We start from the raw sequence: 15,645 nt of genomic DNA, 5'->3' as shown, positions 1-15,645 counted from the left end.
TTACATTTTTTTGTATTCCTTGTAATATTCTCTTACTCTCCCTGTCTTCTGTGTACTCATCATTTTGAAGAGACTTTATAGCTCCAGGTGTAAGGCAGTGATTCATTCAGTTACATTTGGCTGGAGATCTGTGCATCTAGTTTCAGTATGAAAACTCCAATTGATGTAATGTACACAGCAATTGATCTCGCAATATCCAGAAGGAAATGCCATTCAATCTCCACAGGACTACAAACCTTGACTTTGAACAAATTGGGGTTACAATATCACATGCAACAATGTTGCCTCTGCATTAACACTTTAACTTCATTATGACCGCCATTGGCAAATCAAATCCAGGACTTCTGACCTGCAAATAACAACCTGACTGTTGATTGTTTTTTATTCTTGCCCTCACATTAAATCAGTTTGAAAATGTAATCCTGATAGGAGAGGAAAGGGCTGTGGAGTGCAACATGAAACTGGTGTGAAGTGTTGTTATTACGTTGTCAAAATGGTTCTTTGGGGACAGAAGACAAGCGGGCTGAGGCACCCTGCCGAGCATGTTTACACCTGATTTAGTGTGTTGTGTTCAATTAGTATCAATGCTTCCCTTTATAATGGGACTCACCCAACCCTACATTTGTGCTTTCACTCAAGCTGCATTTGTTAATTTTGGCACCCATTTAAATTCAGTAGGACATCCAGGTTCATGCTATGATCGTGTTACTGCATTCCATATAAGGTGGATTGTTTCCAAGGCCTACGAGAAATGCATATCTGGGATCCTTGCAACCCTACTGTAACCTTTCAACAACAAAAAGGTACTTCAGTGGGGGATGTCCCAAGGATTCAATATAATGAGGGACCAATACATTTCTGCTTCCGTCCATGTTTGGGTCTACAATGGATGGCTGTATAGTGCTGCCACAGGCAACTGAAGGGTATGAGTTATTTATTGACAAATGGCATGAACTAAAACAACTCGGCTTAGGGGCTTGAGTTAGGGATGTGTGAGATGCAGGGTAGCCTACTGATTGATGCTGTAGCTTGTCATTGAGCAGCACTACCTGGCGCTGCGACACGGGGAAAAAAGCACGATGCACACTGATATATTCACAACCTCATCTGCCACCATGATTTCCTCTGGCATCCCGCCTTGGAGAGAGCAACTTTAAAAATATATATATGTTCCTTTTCAGAGCTTATTGATTTATATGAATAACTATGTATGCTATGGTGGCCAAAATGTCACATTAATATGCACATGTCATTTTATCTCATCAACTCCAGATTAACTTTTTAGTTTGTCCAGATGTGTTCATTATGAAACGATAAACCATCAGATCAGATGGGACTTGTTTTGAGTAGGGTAAAAATTGTCTCCATCAGCTCTGGACTGGATCAAATAAAATAAATGCGTCAAATTACCAAGACAAGCGTTTAAAGTGAAAATATATTTGAATATACAGTGCATTTGGGAACTTCAGACCCAATGACTTTATTCAGCGTTTAGTTACAGCCTTATTCTAAAATTGATTAAATAGTTTTTCCCCCTCAATCTACACACTACCCCCATAATGACAAAGCAAATGTATAAAATAAATGATATCACATTTACATAAGTATTCAGACCCTTTACTCAGTACTTTGTTGAAGCACCTTTGGCAGCGATTACAGCCTTGAGTCTTCTTGGGTATGATGCGACAAGCTTGGCACACCTGTGTTTGATGAGTTTCTCCCATTATCTGCAGATCCTCTCAAGCTCTGTCAGGTTGGATGGGGAGTGTCGCTGCACAGCTATTTTCATGTTTCTCCAGAGATGTTCGATCGGGTTCAAGTCCGGGCTCTGGCTAGGCCACTCGACGACATTGAGGCTTTTCCCGAAGCCATTCCTGCGTTGTCTTGGCTGTGTGCTTAGGGTTGATGTCCTGTTGGAAGGTGAACCTTCACCCCAGTTTGAGATCCTGGGCGCTCTGTAGCAGTTTTTCATCAAGGATCTCTGTACTTTGCTCCGTTCATCTTTCCCTCGATCCTGACTATTCTCCCAGTCCCTGCCGCTGAAACATTCCCACAGCTTGATGCTGCCAGGTTTCCTCCAGATGTGACGCTTGGCATTCAGGCCAAAGAATTCAAGCTGTCATGTGCCTTTTACTGAGGAGTGGCTTCCGTCTGGCCATTCTACCATAAAGGCCTGATGGGTGGAGAGCTGTAGAGGTGGTTGTCCTTCTGGAAGGTTCTCCCATCTCCACAGAGGAACTCGAGTTCTGTCAGAGTGACCATCGGGTTCTTGGTCACCTCCCTGACCAAGGCCCTTTTCCCCAGATTGCTCAGTTTGGCCAGGCAGCCAGCTTTTGGAAGAGTTTTGGTGGTTCCAAACTTCTTCCATTTAAGAATGATGGAGGTCTCTGTTTTCTTGGTGACCTTCAATGCTGCAGAAATGTTTTGGTACCCTTCCCAAGATCTATGCCTAGATACAATCCTCTCTCGGAGCTCTACGGACAATTCCTTTGACCTCATGACTTGGTTTTTGCTCTGACATGGACTGTGAACTGTGGGACCTTATATAGACCGGTATGTGCCTTTCCAAATCGAATCCAATTTAATTTACCACAGGTGGACTCCAATCAAATTGTAGAAACATCTCAAGGCTGATCAATGGGAACTGGATGCACCTGAGCTCAATTTCGAGTCTCATAGCAAAAGGTCTGAATACATGTAAATAAGGTATTTATGTTTTACATTTTTTATACATTTGCAAACATTTCTCAACTCTTTTTGTGTCATATTATTGTGTGTTGTGTGTAGATTTGAGGAATAAAAAAAAAAAAATCCATTTTAGAATAAGGCCATAACTAACAAAATGGAAAAAGTCAAGGGGTCTGAATACTTTCCGAATGCACTGTATTGTCCAACGAAATGCTTACTAGCAGGTTCCTTCTCGACAATGCAACAATAATAAAAGTTAAGAATACGAACACAGTGGAGGCTGCTGAGGACGAAGCCAATAGAATTACATCAAACACATATAAACCGTATTTGATACCATTCCACTTATACTGCTCCAGCCATTACCACAACCCTGTCCTCCCCAATTTAGGTGCCAGCCACCTGTGGAACATAATGTAAATGGTGGTAGAATAGAATAAGCATTTTAGCATAAGTACTTAATACATGCTGTAATGTAGTCTGCCTGTTTCTTCTGTCACTGACAGCCCTCCATAAGATGAGCTATGTCTACCTGTCATATTGAAGCTGTCAAGAAGACCACCACCAAACTCCCTAGTGAAAGCTATAAGTGAAGCTTCTTAAATTAGACACGCTCATGCTTTTCCAGACACTGGTATTCATGGAAGCTAAGGGCACAAATCAGATTTGAGACAACTGTGATTTCCCTCCTTGACACTTTTGAAAGGATCCCAGACACCCTTCTGTATCTATGAGCAGTGGCTGCTCAGAGAGAGACATGATTTGAGAGGATAATCAAAAGAAGGGATGCCCAAGGTAGAGAGAGGTACATTGGATATGCAGGAAGTGGGAGCGCCGTCCCGTGGTGATTAGTTGGGGCAGTTCCATGGCTAGATTTATGGCACGCAGTTGTTGAACGCCTGACAGACATCCGAGGCAAGGGCTCCACCGCTGCTACCCCTTTTACTGCTGCTTCAGAGGAGCTCTGTTTGCTACCGGAGAAGAAGCTCTGTCTCAGCACACAAAGGTAGGCAACATGCTCTGCTTTCTTAACTACTTAATGTCGTTGCTACTGTATGAGTTAGTGCTCTCTGAATATCTGCATCTTTTGAATGCTCTAATGTTTCAACTCAAGTCTTTACAGTCTAACCTTTGACCTGTCTGCTGGTGACATTGGTGTCCCTTTTTGCGTCTTTGTTTTTATTTTTATAGAAAGAGAAAATATTGAATTTAAATGTAAGTGGATTTATTTTCCCTGTTTCATGTGCTGGTAATAATTTTACCATACATGGTCAAGAATATTGGAAGACAGAAAAATGTTGTCAGTGTACCTCAGTTATAATTTATGTTAATTTCCCTTGTTACTGTATCATTCTGTTGATTAGTTTTGCTCATGTTATGTCCTGTGGCTCTTTTAAAATGTAGAACTCAATGCTATGCCCTATGTTTAGAAGTGGAAGCATTACAGCAGATGGGAGATATGGACACAGCAGCTTAGACAGAGACAAAACACTTAGCAGAGAACGGAGAGGGCTTGGCTTTCGATTGCCTTCTTTCTGACAGCTCACATCTGAGCTCCTCTGAGTATTGTTTGTTCCCCTGCAGTCTTTATAAGTGAACATCCTCCAGCTAACAATTTGAGAAAGTAATTTTTAACTCCCTCCCCGGCTTTGGAAGTTCTGCTGGTGCCTGATCAGGTCAAAGTGAGGTGCTAAGAGAAGCCTGGAATCTCAATTAGAGTCAGACCCTAGTGATTTAGACAGGCAGGCAGCAGTATACACAATACTGCTACAGCCCTTTAGCTTCACATGAGTGAAGACAGAACAGGGCAGTAAAAGTAGCATCACTGGTTTGAGGTTAATGGACAAGGGCCCCAAGACAAAAAGCAATGGGAAAAGTCTATGAGGTGAACTCAATACTCTTCATCACAGGAGGACAGTGAAATCTTATGGGACTATTGGGATTTTGAAATTACTTTTAAAACCCTTTCATGTGATCGGGCCTCATAAAGAACTGTTCAACTGCTATGCTTGTGTTCTGTGAAAGGGACATGACTAGCATTTTGTTTCCTAAAGCACATTAGCTGAGGAGGATTCTTTCCATGGCAGTCCAGTGGCAAGGTTATTTAAGGAATGTTTATTTGGGTTGCTATGTGACTGGGCTGGCACTCTGAAACTGGAGTCTGAAAATCTTCAGTCACCAGGCTGCTCCCCTCTGTTTTAGCAGTAGACCTCATCCTAATGCTTCTCTTTAAATTAATTGGGCAGAGAAAATAAATTTTACACCTCAATTAATATTTCAGACTTATTCAACCTGTATTATTCATTTAGGCACTCCACAGAATATTATTACAGTGTAATTGTTTTAACACATGTATGCACTTTCTTAAATTCCTACTGCCAACACACTACATGAACATCTCTCATTTATATACTATGAGGCCGTTTTTTAAAGCAAGGTTATAAGCCCTGTGTGCATGTTTTTTTCAGTCAGATGTAGTTTGTATTCACTATAAGACGGGTCAAGAGGAAACCAATTTTGGGAACTGTTGGAATCCAATTTGTCATTATGATTCATCCTGATGACTCAGTCAAATTAATAATACAAATGGGCATTGGTATGAAAAATAGGTATTCCACACAACAAGGATTACTTCTACAATTCCCTTGTGGAGGTAATCCTTGGGTTAGGTTTTTTTGCTACATTTGTGTTGTAGTGAAATAAGAGCTATTTATCACTGCTGGGCTGTGGAGCCAGTGTGCCAGGTCCTAGGGAGAGGTGGATCCTGGTGGGAAGAGATGCTCTGTATCCTTTATGCCAACACGCTTGCTGCCTTTGCAAGTTTGCATTTTAATGGTAACAGCAGGAAACAAGCTGTTTGTATACACAATGACTACAAAAAATAAAAATAAATAGTTGATTTGTTTCATGCCATCTTCTCTGAAACATCTCTTCCTAGGGGACGGACCCAAGCAGGGAGGATGTATACTATTCATCCATTTACCCTTGATATAGACACTAAGATATACCGCTGATTCTTTAATCATGCATTTATCTGAAAAGCCTTTGGCAAGTTTTTTGGAATTGGAGGTTACAAGTTTGATGTTTTCTTTTCCACAAAAAACATTACAACTTTATTGTGTACCAAAATGTTGTCTTAACAAACAAAAATGATGAGTTATAATAATAAAACAAAGAGCTATAATAGTGCCACACATTACCAGTTAACTCCCCCAGCCTCTCCAGATAGGCCTAACCTTATCATTATTGGTTGGGAGCCAGCCAAATTACACTGAGGTGCTGTACTGGCTCATGTCGGGATAGAATTATAGTCCACAATGAAAAGTTGATCTTTAAACATGATGGAAACCATGTTTACTTCTGCAATGAGGCGGAGTATCTGTACATATGTAAATCACCCAAGCTGCTATGTCTCCATTCCTGACTGGCATGAAACAAATCAACTATTTTTTTTAAATTTTTGTCAACAAGTTGAGATGTTAGTATGAAGTAAACAGCAGATCTTGGGGAAACTTGATGATACAGAAACTAAGTTGTGTTGAATGGTTTGTTGATTAAACGTGTGCATTTTGCAGTATTGGTGTCGACCAGTGGAGGCTGGTGAGGGGAGGACGGCTCATAGTAATGGCTGGAATGGAGTAGATGTTCCATTCCATCTACTCGATTCCAGCCATTACTATGAGCCGCCCTCCCCTCACTAGCCTCCACTGGTGCCGACAGAGATTAAATGAATTTAACAGATTCATTCATTTGTATCACCTTTATCGGTCACATTTAATCATTGTGTCTGTGTATTCTTTACACACACTCAAGGAGTGTTAAACATGATTCTAGGATTCAGTGTGGAGATTATTTGGTGAATGGGGTTGTTTCATTGTCATTGATCGTGAAAGGCATTTTATTTAGCTACTGTCTACAACTCAATACATTTTCTTCTGGCATTGCCTTGAATGAAAGTATGAATGTTGATTAATACATTTAATGTGACACCAGCCCTGGCTCCATTCCTGTAGGGCAAAAAAGCTATGGCTATGTACTCAGCTGTCACAGCCTGTATTCTCAGCGCATCCTTGTGAAATACATTACTCATGTTGTCTCTGCTCTTATATGACATGAATATGAAGAAGCAGCAATGCCTTTGCCATTTAGATCTCTGGTATTGTTGATTTATATAAGCATGCATTCCGACAGAACCCAAGAATCACGCTCTGTTCAGTTCTATTTCGTCTGGACTTCAAATGAAAGTCAGTGGAATGAGGAGGAGTTTTCGCCCTCTTGCTGTTAGCCATCTTTAATAAATGTTGGAAATATACTCAAGTTTTTCATCAGTGTTCTGGACAGATATCCAGCTGATCATTAGACACGTAGGTGTTTAGAATAATAAGAACAGGTTTTGTACTGTACATGGTTGCTGATGCTATGAGGCAATTTCCATAAGATGAAGCATGATGATATGTATAAAGAGCTGCCACTTCAGGGTGAGGTATAGTTGATGTCAAACATGTCCATTGATTTAAACTACCTCTTCATGTCCCTGTGTTTTCCCCAGCAGATGGTGAGGGAGCAGTATGTCACCACCACCCAGGACAGCAGTGTCCCTGCCCCGGTCCCTGACTCCATCTATAAGATCGGGATCTACGGTTGGAGGAAGCGCTGCCTCTACCTGTTTGTCCTGCTGCTCATCATCATCCTCACCGTGAACTTTGCCCTCACCATATGGATCCTCCGGGTCATGTGGTTAAACACAGTATGTGGGGTCTCTTAGCTCTAATTCATTAATAACACATGCTGCCTGACCTTTACAGTAGACTACACACAGATTGATTGGCACTTGTATGGACAAAACGCCATATAATCTTTCCTGCATCAATGGAAATGTGAGATGTTTGTTAATGAGACCTTGTCTACATTCTGATTGTGCCCACATTTTTAGACAGGTGTAGACAATCAAAAGACACATTGTGATCAGATCATCCTGCCCACCTCCTTCGGTAGTCAGAGACGCATTGTGTCTGGATATCTTACAAGTGTTGACAGATCTGGACAGAAACCATTTAAATCATCATTATTCTGCCTTGACAGGTGGCACAATTAACTGATTACTTCAATATGTGTTATACAATAAATTAATATTATTTTAAAAGAATAGCTGTGAAATCATTTGCATAAAGGAAGAGACCAGGAAATCTGGTCGCAATGCAGACACAGTTTATTATTTTTATTTATTTCACCTTTATTTAACCAGGTAGGCAAGTTGAGAACAAGTTCTCATTTACAACTGCGACTTGGCCAAGATAAAGCAAAGCAGTGTGACACAAACAACACAGAGTTACACATGGGATAAACAAACGTACAGTCAATAACACAACAGAAAAGTCTATATACAGTGTGTGCAAATGTAGTAAGATTAGGGAGGTAAGGCAATAAATAAGCCATAGTAGAGAAATAATTAAAATGTAGCTATTAAACACTGGAGTGATGGATGTGCAGAAGATGAATGTGCAAGTAGAGATACTGGGGTGCAAAGGAACAAAAAATAAATAATATGGGGATGAGGTAGTTGGATGGGCTATTTACAGATGGGCTGTGTACAGGTTTAATGATCGGTAAGCTGCTCTGACAGCTGATGCTTAAAGTTAGTGAGGGGGATATAAGACTCCAGCTTCAGTGATTTTTGCAATTCGTTCCAGTCATTGGCAGCAGAGAACTGGAAGGAAAGGCGGCCAAAGGAGGGAGTTGGCTTTGGAGATGACCAGTGAAATATACCTGCTGGAGCGCGTGCTACGGGTGGGTGCTGCTATGGTGACCAGTGAGCTAGGATATGGTGGGGCTTTACCTAGCAAAGACTTATAGATGACCTGGAGCCAGTGGGTTTGGCGACGAATAGGAAGCGAGGGCCAGCCAACGAGAGCATACAGGTCGCAGTGGTGGGTAGTATATGGGGCTTTGGTGACAAAACGGATGGTATTGTGATAGACTACATCCAATTTGCTGAGCAGAGTGTTGGAGGCTATTTTGTAAATGACATCGCCGAAGTCAAGGATCGGTAGGATAGTCAGTTTTACGAGGGTATGTTAGGCTGCATGAGTGAAGGATGCTTTGTTGCGAAATAGGAAGCCGATTCTAGATTTAATTTTGGATTGGAGACGCTTAATGCGAGTCTGGAAGGAGAGTTTACAGTCTAACCAGACACCTATGTATTTGTAGTTGTTCACATATTCAAAGTCAGAACCGTCCAGAGTAGTGATGCCAGATGGGCAGTCGGGTGCGGGCAGCGATCGGTTGAAGAGCATGCATTTAGTTTTACTTGCATTTAAGAGCAGTTGGAGGCCACAGAAGGAGAGTTGTATGGCATTGAAGCTCGTTTGGAGGTTTGTTAATACAGTGTCCAAAGAAGGGACAGAAGTATACAGAATGGTGTCGTCTGCGTAGAGGTGGATCAGAGAATCACCAGCAGCAAGAGCGTCATCATTGATGTATACAGAGAAGAGAGTCGGCCCGAGAATTGAACCCTGTGGCACCCCCATAGAGACTTCAAGAGGTCCGTACAACAGGCCCTCCGATTTGACACACTGAACTCTATCAGAGAAGTAGTTGGTGAACCAGGCGAGGCAATCATTTGAGAAACCAAGGCTGTTGAGTCTGCCAATAAGAATGTGGTGATTAACAGTCCGAAAGCCTTGGCCAGGTCGATGAATACGGCTGCACAGTAATGTCTCTTATCGATGGCGGTTATGATATCGTTTAGGACCTTGAGTGTGGCTGAGGTGCACCCATGACCAGCTCTGAAACCAGATTGCATAGCGGAGAAGGTACGGTGGGATTCGAAATGGTCGGTGATCTGTTTGTTAACTTGGCTTTTGAAGATTTTAGAAAGGCCGGGCAGGATGGATATAGGTCAATAACAGTTTGGGTCAAGAGTGTCTCCCCCTTTGAAGAGGGGGATGACCGTGGCAGCTTTCCAATCTTTAGGGATCTCAGACGATACGAAAGAGGTTGAACAGGCTAGTAATAGGGGTTGCAACAATTGCGGCGGATAATTTTAGAAAGAGAGGGTCCAGATTGTCTAGCCTGGCTGATTTGTAGGGGTCCAGAATTTGCAGCTCTTTCAGAACATCAGCTATCTGGATTTGGGTGAAGGAGAAATGTGGAGGCTTGGGTAAGTTTCTGTGGGGGGTGCAGAGCTGTTGACCAGGGTAGGGGTAGCCAGGTGGAAAGCATGGCCAGACAGATAACAGACACATTTTAATACCATGTGTAGACACATTTCTGGAAATGTGGGCATAATCAGAAAGTAGACAAGATCAGAACAAAGGACTCATGTTAGCACCAGGTATAAAGGGGGCTTTGGAGTAACTGAAACAACACAACACCCTGGGAATATAGTGACTGCATTGGGAGAGCAAACACATCTCTACTGCTTTAGTTTGAGTTTAGCCTCAGTCCTGGAGGGTATAGACACATGTCTCTTATCCTTGGCATCCAATGGCTGCCTGATGGGATGAATCAAATTCAATATTTCCCCTCTAGCCGGGTAAGCTTAGTTTTATACACGTTTCATGATTTCTCTGTCCTTTTGGAATATAGCCTGAGAGAAGTAGTTATTAGATGGAATTGAAATCATATTCTGCTTTTGTTTCACACTATTGGATCATTATCAAAGTCACTATTGCCTGGGGTGCTATGAATCATATATTCACTGCAGTATGGTTAACTCCCAACACTAAACCCAGCAGAGACCGTCACCTAAAATAGATTCACTCACCATCCAGAATTAAAAACAACACATGGTGTCACAAAAATCCTTGGGGACACTATGGTCATGGTTAGTGAGTTCATTTGTTGTATTTTACCCTGTGCAATGTCTTTTCTCTGATGTATTGCTGAGTTCATTCTTTCGGCTTGTCATTTGAGGAAGGGATGGGACATCTAAAAGTAACAGCGGAGGGAGTGAGGCTTGAGGACGGCAAGTCAGAGTTCCTCTTTCCTCTCTACGCCCAAGAGATCCACTCCAGAGAGGTAAGCAAACAGGCTCCTACACTCCTCTTCCTTCTTCTCTTCGTCCCTCTCCTGATCCTCCTCCTCCTCAAACACCCACACCCAGTCCAATAGGTTTGTTTGGAATAAAGTGGTCTGGCTGCCCAACCTCTGACTCACTGTCAGGAAACCATAGAGATCAAAGTTGTTTGTTTGTTGAGCGGTTCCTATTAAGAACGCTGGGCAATTACATCAAAACAACTTTTCTGAGGCATAGTCATGAAATTCTGTGTATTTTTATATCACTCTCTTGCGTAGTTGGGAAATGTGTCTTACTCAATGAGCTTTGGCAGTCCCTGTGGATGCACAGTGCAGCGAGTTCCTTATTAACCTCCTGAATATTTGTGGTGGAAAACAGTTGGTGTGCAATCCAGCAGCAGATGGTAACACTTTGCAGCAGTTGTTTACATGTTATGGTTTTTCCTCACTCGATCTTTATGAGCTTCATTAAAAAGGAAATGTATTCACCATTTATGGACTCACACATTCATCAATGAAGTCTACAGTTTCTAACGAGATTCAGAGTTCATTATATACAACCTGATTTTCACGACCCGCCCAAATACGTTACATCTCTTTAGCCCATTGTAACTAAATAGTGTTTTCTGGAAGGTAAGAGGGATGACCAGGTACTTGAACCTGTGAGCAGAACGATACATTTTGTAGCGTTCAAAATGTTCAATTACAGTCCTGTCCAGTGATATCTGATAATGACGTGCACAGGATGCTCATTGATGACCGAAGAGTTATTTTGTTCCAGGACTCCTCTCTCCTGGTGCACTCATCTGAAAACGTCACTCTCAATGCCCGCAATGAAAATAATGATGTCACAGGAAGTCTCTCCGTGGGTAAGAGGACAGAAAACACACACACCTACTCACGTAAAGCATGCTGGCAATGTTCATATATTGCACTATTTAACTGATATGTGGAGAATTCAGCAATGTCATTAATGGACTTGTCCTGTAGCTCTACTGTATGTAATACAACATTAGCAATGACAAAAACGCATATCCCCTTTCATATTCCATCAGATTGCCATTAAAACCCCATTTAATCAAAAACACAGCTTTCTATAATCAGCACCAGAATGGCCTATCTGTTACACCAAGGCCCTCAGGCCTACAGAGACTATTATTTGCGTACCTTTTATGGCTGGCCAGCGGGGTTCGTTGACGAGTGTACCATAATTAGAGGGGTAACAAACGACTTAACTAATTATAGTGTTTCACGAGGCTGTTATGTATTCTTGGTTGTTATGCCATAAAAGGCATTGACCCATCTGTGACTCTCTGTGAAGGAAGTTTAAGACCGTTGAAGACCAGTTATTTGGTCTATTCCCCCTCAGACTTAAGTAGTTTGGAAAGAACATCTTGTTCTGTTCTTCTATAGAAGATGGTATTGAAGTGTTTTAAATATCTCACTACCCAGAGGCAGTTGTACAGTAGGTATACCTGCAACCTTTGTTTTTTTTTTCTATGAGAGAGAGGTGACAAAGTGGAAAAATTCATTCAAATGTTAAAGCTGCGTGCATAATTTACATGTTTTAGTGATACAGCATATAATATCTCAATTATTTTAAGCCTATGTCTCCCAGTCCCACAGCTTTGACTGCTTCTGGTCTCTAATAATTCTCCCTGGTGTCTTTTCAGGTCCAGATGTGGCCCAGGGAAATGCACCAAATTTTGTCATCAGCTCCAACACCAAGACGCTGTTTTCTGCAGATGACAAAGAGGTGGTTGTTGGAACAGACAAACTCCGTGTTACAGGTACCATCATGTCTGCAGTGTCAGTGTCACACCACTTAGCCCATACATGTGTATACAGCATTCCAGATAGGACCTACAAACAGGGTTTTCATTCATTTTCTTGTAATTTAATGGAATGAGAGCAATGTACTGAATCACTCAGTATTTTTCTTACATTGATTTACATTGTAAATTGAAGCTAACTAATGCTACATGTTCAAGTTTCCCTATTTTCCTGGACACAACAAAAATATCTTTGTTGTGTCCAGTTGTAGAATTGGTGGGAGGTCAGTGCCCTCATGCTGTGTGGGGTAATTAGCTGAAGAGAGTGCCCGTTGATAGCTTCATTATATCTCAGTCATCTGGACCCTGACTGACGGTGACGTTAATTTCACTTAGCAAGACACTGAATGTCGTAGCAAGACACTGAATGTCTATAATGCAACAGCAGAAATACAGAGCAGAAGTTAATACAACCTTCGCCAGAAGACCATGCACAAACAGAACAAAGCTAAAGTTGTGTATACTGTCGCAATAGCACTCTAAGACCTAGTGAGGCTCTATAGTGTGATGTCAAGTGAGCAGCTTTGCATGCAATGGTAACATACGATTGGCAAAGGTAGATGGTAATAAATATGTAATTAGCTAGGCAAGGGAGCTGTCACCCACAGTGATTAAAGCACTGCAAACATATTCTCTCTCCTTCAATCCAGGGGGTTGGAGGTGACTGAGCCAGTGCACATGTCATCCTCTCGCTAACACCAGATGACAAGCACCTAGGGAAACAATTGACAGTCAAAAACTGTAGAACCACTCACACTACATAGTATAATTAAATAGAACACTATTTAATGACTGTAAGTCGCTTTGGAAAAAAGTGTCTGCTAAATGGCATTTATTATTAAATATTATTATTATATATGATATTATATTACAATATGTAACATGTATCTCCAATGATGTTTCATTGTAATTAACTATCAACTTACTGTGTTTGTTTTTATTTAGGTCCAGAAGGTGCCCTGTTTGAACACTCTGTAGAGACGCCCCTGCTCAAAGCTGAGCCCTTCAAAGACTTGAGGTAGATGTTGGATCTAATAATCACTGACCTCTTGGAAGAGGCCGATATGAAATATGAACTCTTAATTCCATGCAATTTGTTGATTCTTTCATCACAGTCACACGTGGAACTGATCAAACTGATGTTCTCCTGTGTGTTCCAGGCTGGAGTCTCCAACCCGCTCTCTCAGCATGGATGCACCAAAGGGAGTCTTTGTCAAAGCACTGGCCGGGAACATCGAAGCGTCATCTAACATGGATATTCTATTGCACTCCAGTGAAGGACTGGTGAGGCAATGTGTGATTTACTTGCTATTGACTGACAGTACTGCACTTATATTTTACACTACATGTGGCAGAGACATGTACATTTACTCACTGGCCTTGATATTTATAAATAGCAGTGATGCTGTTCCCTAGTGGCATGTAAATGTATTTCAGCAGTTTTGTGTAAATGTATGTGTTTCAGCAGTGTTGTGTAAATGTATGTGTTTCAGCAGTGGCTTGTAAATGTATGTGTTTCAGCAGTGTTGTGTAAATGTATGTGTTTCAGCAGTGGCGTGTAAATGTATGTGTTTCAGCAGTGTTGTGTAAATGTATGTGTTTCTGCAGTGGCGTGTAAATGTATGTGTTTCAGCAGTGGCTTGTAAATGTATGTGTTTCAGCAGTGTTGTGTAAATGTATGTGTTTCTGCAGTGGCGTGTAAATGTATGTGTTTCAGCAGTGGCGTGTAAATGTATGTGTTTCAGCAGTGTTGTGTAAATGTATGTGTTTCAGCAGTGGCGTGTAAATGTATGTGTTTCTGCAGTGGCGTGTAAATGTATGTGTTTCTGCAGTGGCGTGTAAATGTATGTGTTTCTGCAGTGGCTTGTAAATGTATGTGTTTCAGCAGTGGCTTGTAAATGTATGTGTTTCAGCAGTGGCTTGTAAATGTAAGTGTTTCAGCAGTGGCGTGTAAATGTATGTGTTTCAGCAGTGTTGTGTAAATGTATGTGTTTCAGCAGTGTTGTGTAAATGTATGTGTTTCAGCAGTGTTGTGTAAATGTATGTGTTTCAGCAGTGTTGTGTAAATGTATGTGTTTCAGCAGTGTTGTGTAAATGTATGTGTTTCAGCAGTGGTGTGTAAATGTATGTGTTTCTGCAGTGGCGTGTAAATGTATGTGTTTCAGCAGTGTTGTGTAAATGTATGTGTTTCAGCAGTGGCTTGTAAATGTATGTGTTTCAGCAGTGGCTTGTAAATGTATGTGTTTCAGCAGTGGCTTGTAAATGTATGTGTTTCAGCAGTGGCGTGTAAATGTATGTGTTTCAGCAGTGGCGTGTAAATGTATGTGTTTCAGCAGTGGCGTGTAAATGTATGTGTTTCAGCAGTGGCTTGTAAATGTATGTGTTTCAGCAGTGGCTTGTAAATGTATGTGTTTCAGCAGTGGCGTGTAAATGTATGTGTTTCAGCAGTGGCGTGTAAATGTATGTGTTTCAGCAGTGGCGTGTAAATGTATGTGTTTCAGCAGTGGCGTGTAAATGTATGTGTTTCAGCAGTGGTGTGTTCTGCGTCTGACCCCGCCCCTTTGTTGTCTGTGTAGGTGATTCTGGAGGCCGAGACGGTGCGTCTGCCGAGTCTCCCCCTGGGGCACGGAGGGGTGTCTGGAAACGCTCAGGGACTCTACGAAGTGTGTGTCTGTCCTAGCGGAAAGCTGTTCCTGTCCAAGGCCGGGGTCACCTCCATGTGCAGCGAAAGCCAAGAGTGCTAGCGAGTGTCTTTGCCATCAGATTATACCATAGTGAATGAAAATGCCTTTAAATTGGGTACTCTGAAACACTTTCATATAAAGCAAAAAAACATATCACAGCTTTTCAATTCTGAACAAAACTGCCAGTTGAACTGTAGACATATCCTCCTAAGTAATTTATCTATGGTGCATTTTATTGATGAAAGTTACATTTGAGACTATTTTACTATGTAACTGAAACAGTGACATGACAACTTTATACCACATGAATAAGTGGCTTACTCCTGCAATATAGTTGTTGATACCATCTTATGTTTACACTGAGTTGAGATTGTTTATTTTATAATTACGGTATTATGGCTGGGCAATGAGGAGCTGGTTAACAG

At 41.5% G+C, this 15,645-nt stretch overlaps 1 protein-coding gene across 1 annotated transcript; it reads left to right on the top strand.

Moving 5' to 3' along the window:
- Positions 1–7,240: 7,240 nt before the first annotated feature.
- Positions 7,241–15,280, top strand: LOC120028841 (gamma-sarcoglycan-like). Its single transcript, XM_038974086.1, has 7 exons — positions 7,241–7,435; positions 10,603–10,707; positions 11,486–11,573; positions 12,378–12,494; positions 13,482–13,554; positions 13,697–13,820; positions 15,113–15,280. Exons 1-7 carry the CDS (start codon positions 7,241–7,243, stop codon positions 15,278–15,280), a joined length of 870 nt encoding a protein of 289 aa, XP_038830014.1.
- Positions 15,281–15,645: the final 365 nt, after the last annotated feature.

This window comes from Salvelinus namaycush, chromosome 34 (genome assembly GCF_016432855.1).
Source record: "Salvelinus namaycush isolate Seneca chromosome 34, SaNama_1.0, whole genome shotgun sequence".
Lineage (NCBI taxonomy): Eukaryota > Metazoa > Chordata > Actinopteri > Salmoniformes > Salmonidae > Salvelinus > Salvelinus namaycush.
The sequence above is the reverse complement of the archived record's forward strand: the minus strand, read 5'-3'. Positions and strand labels throughout refer to the sequence as shown.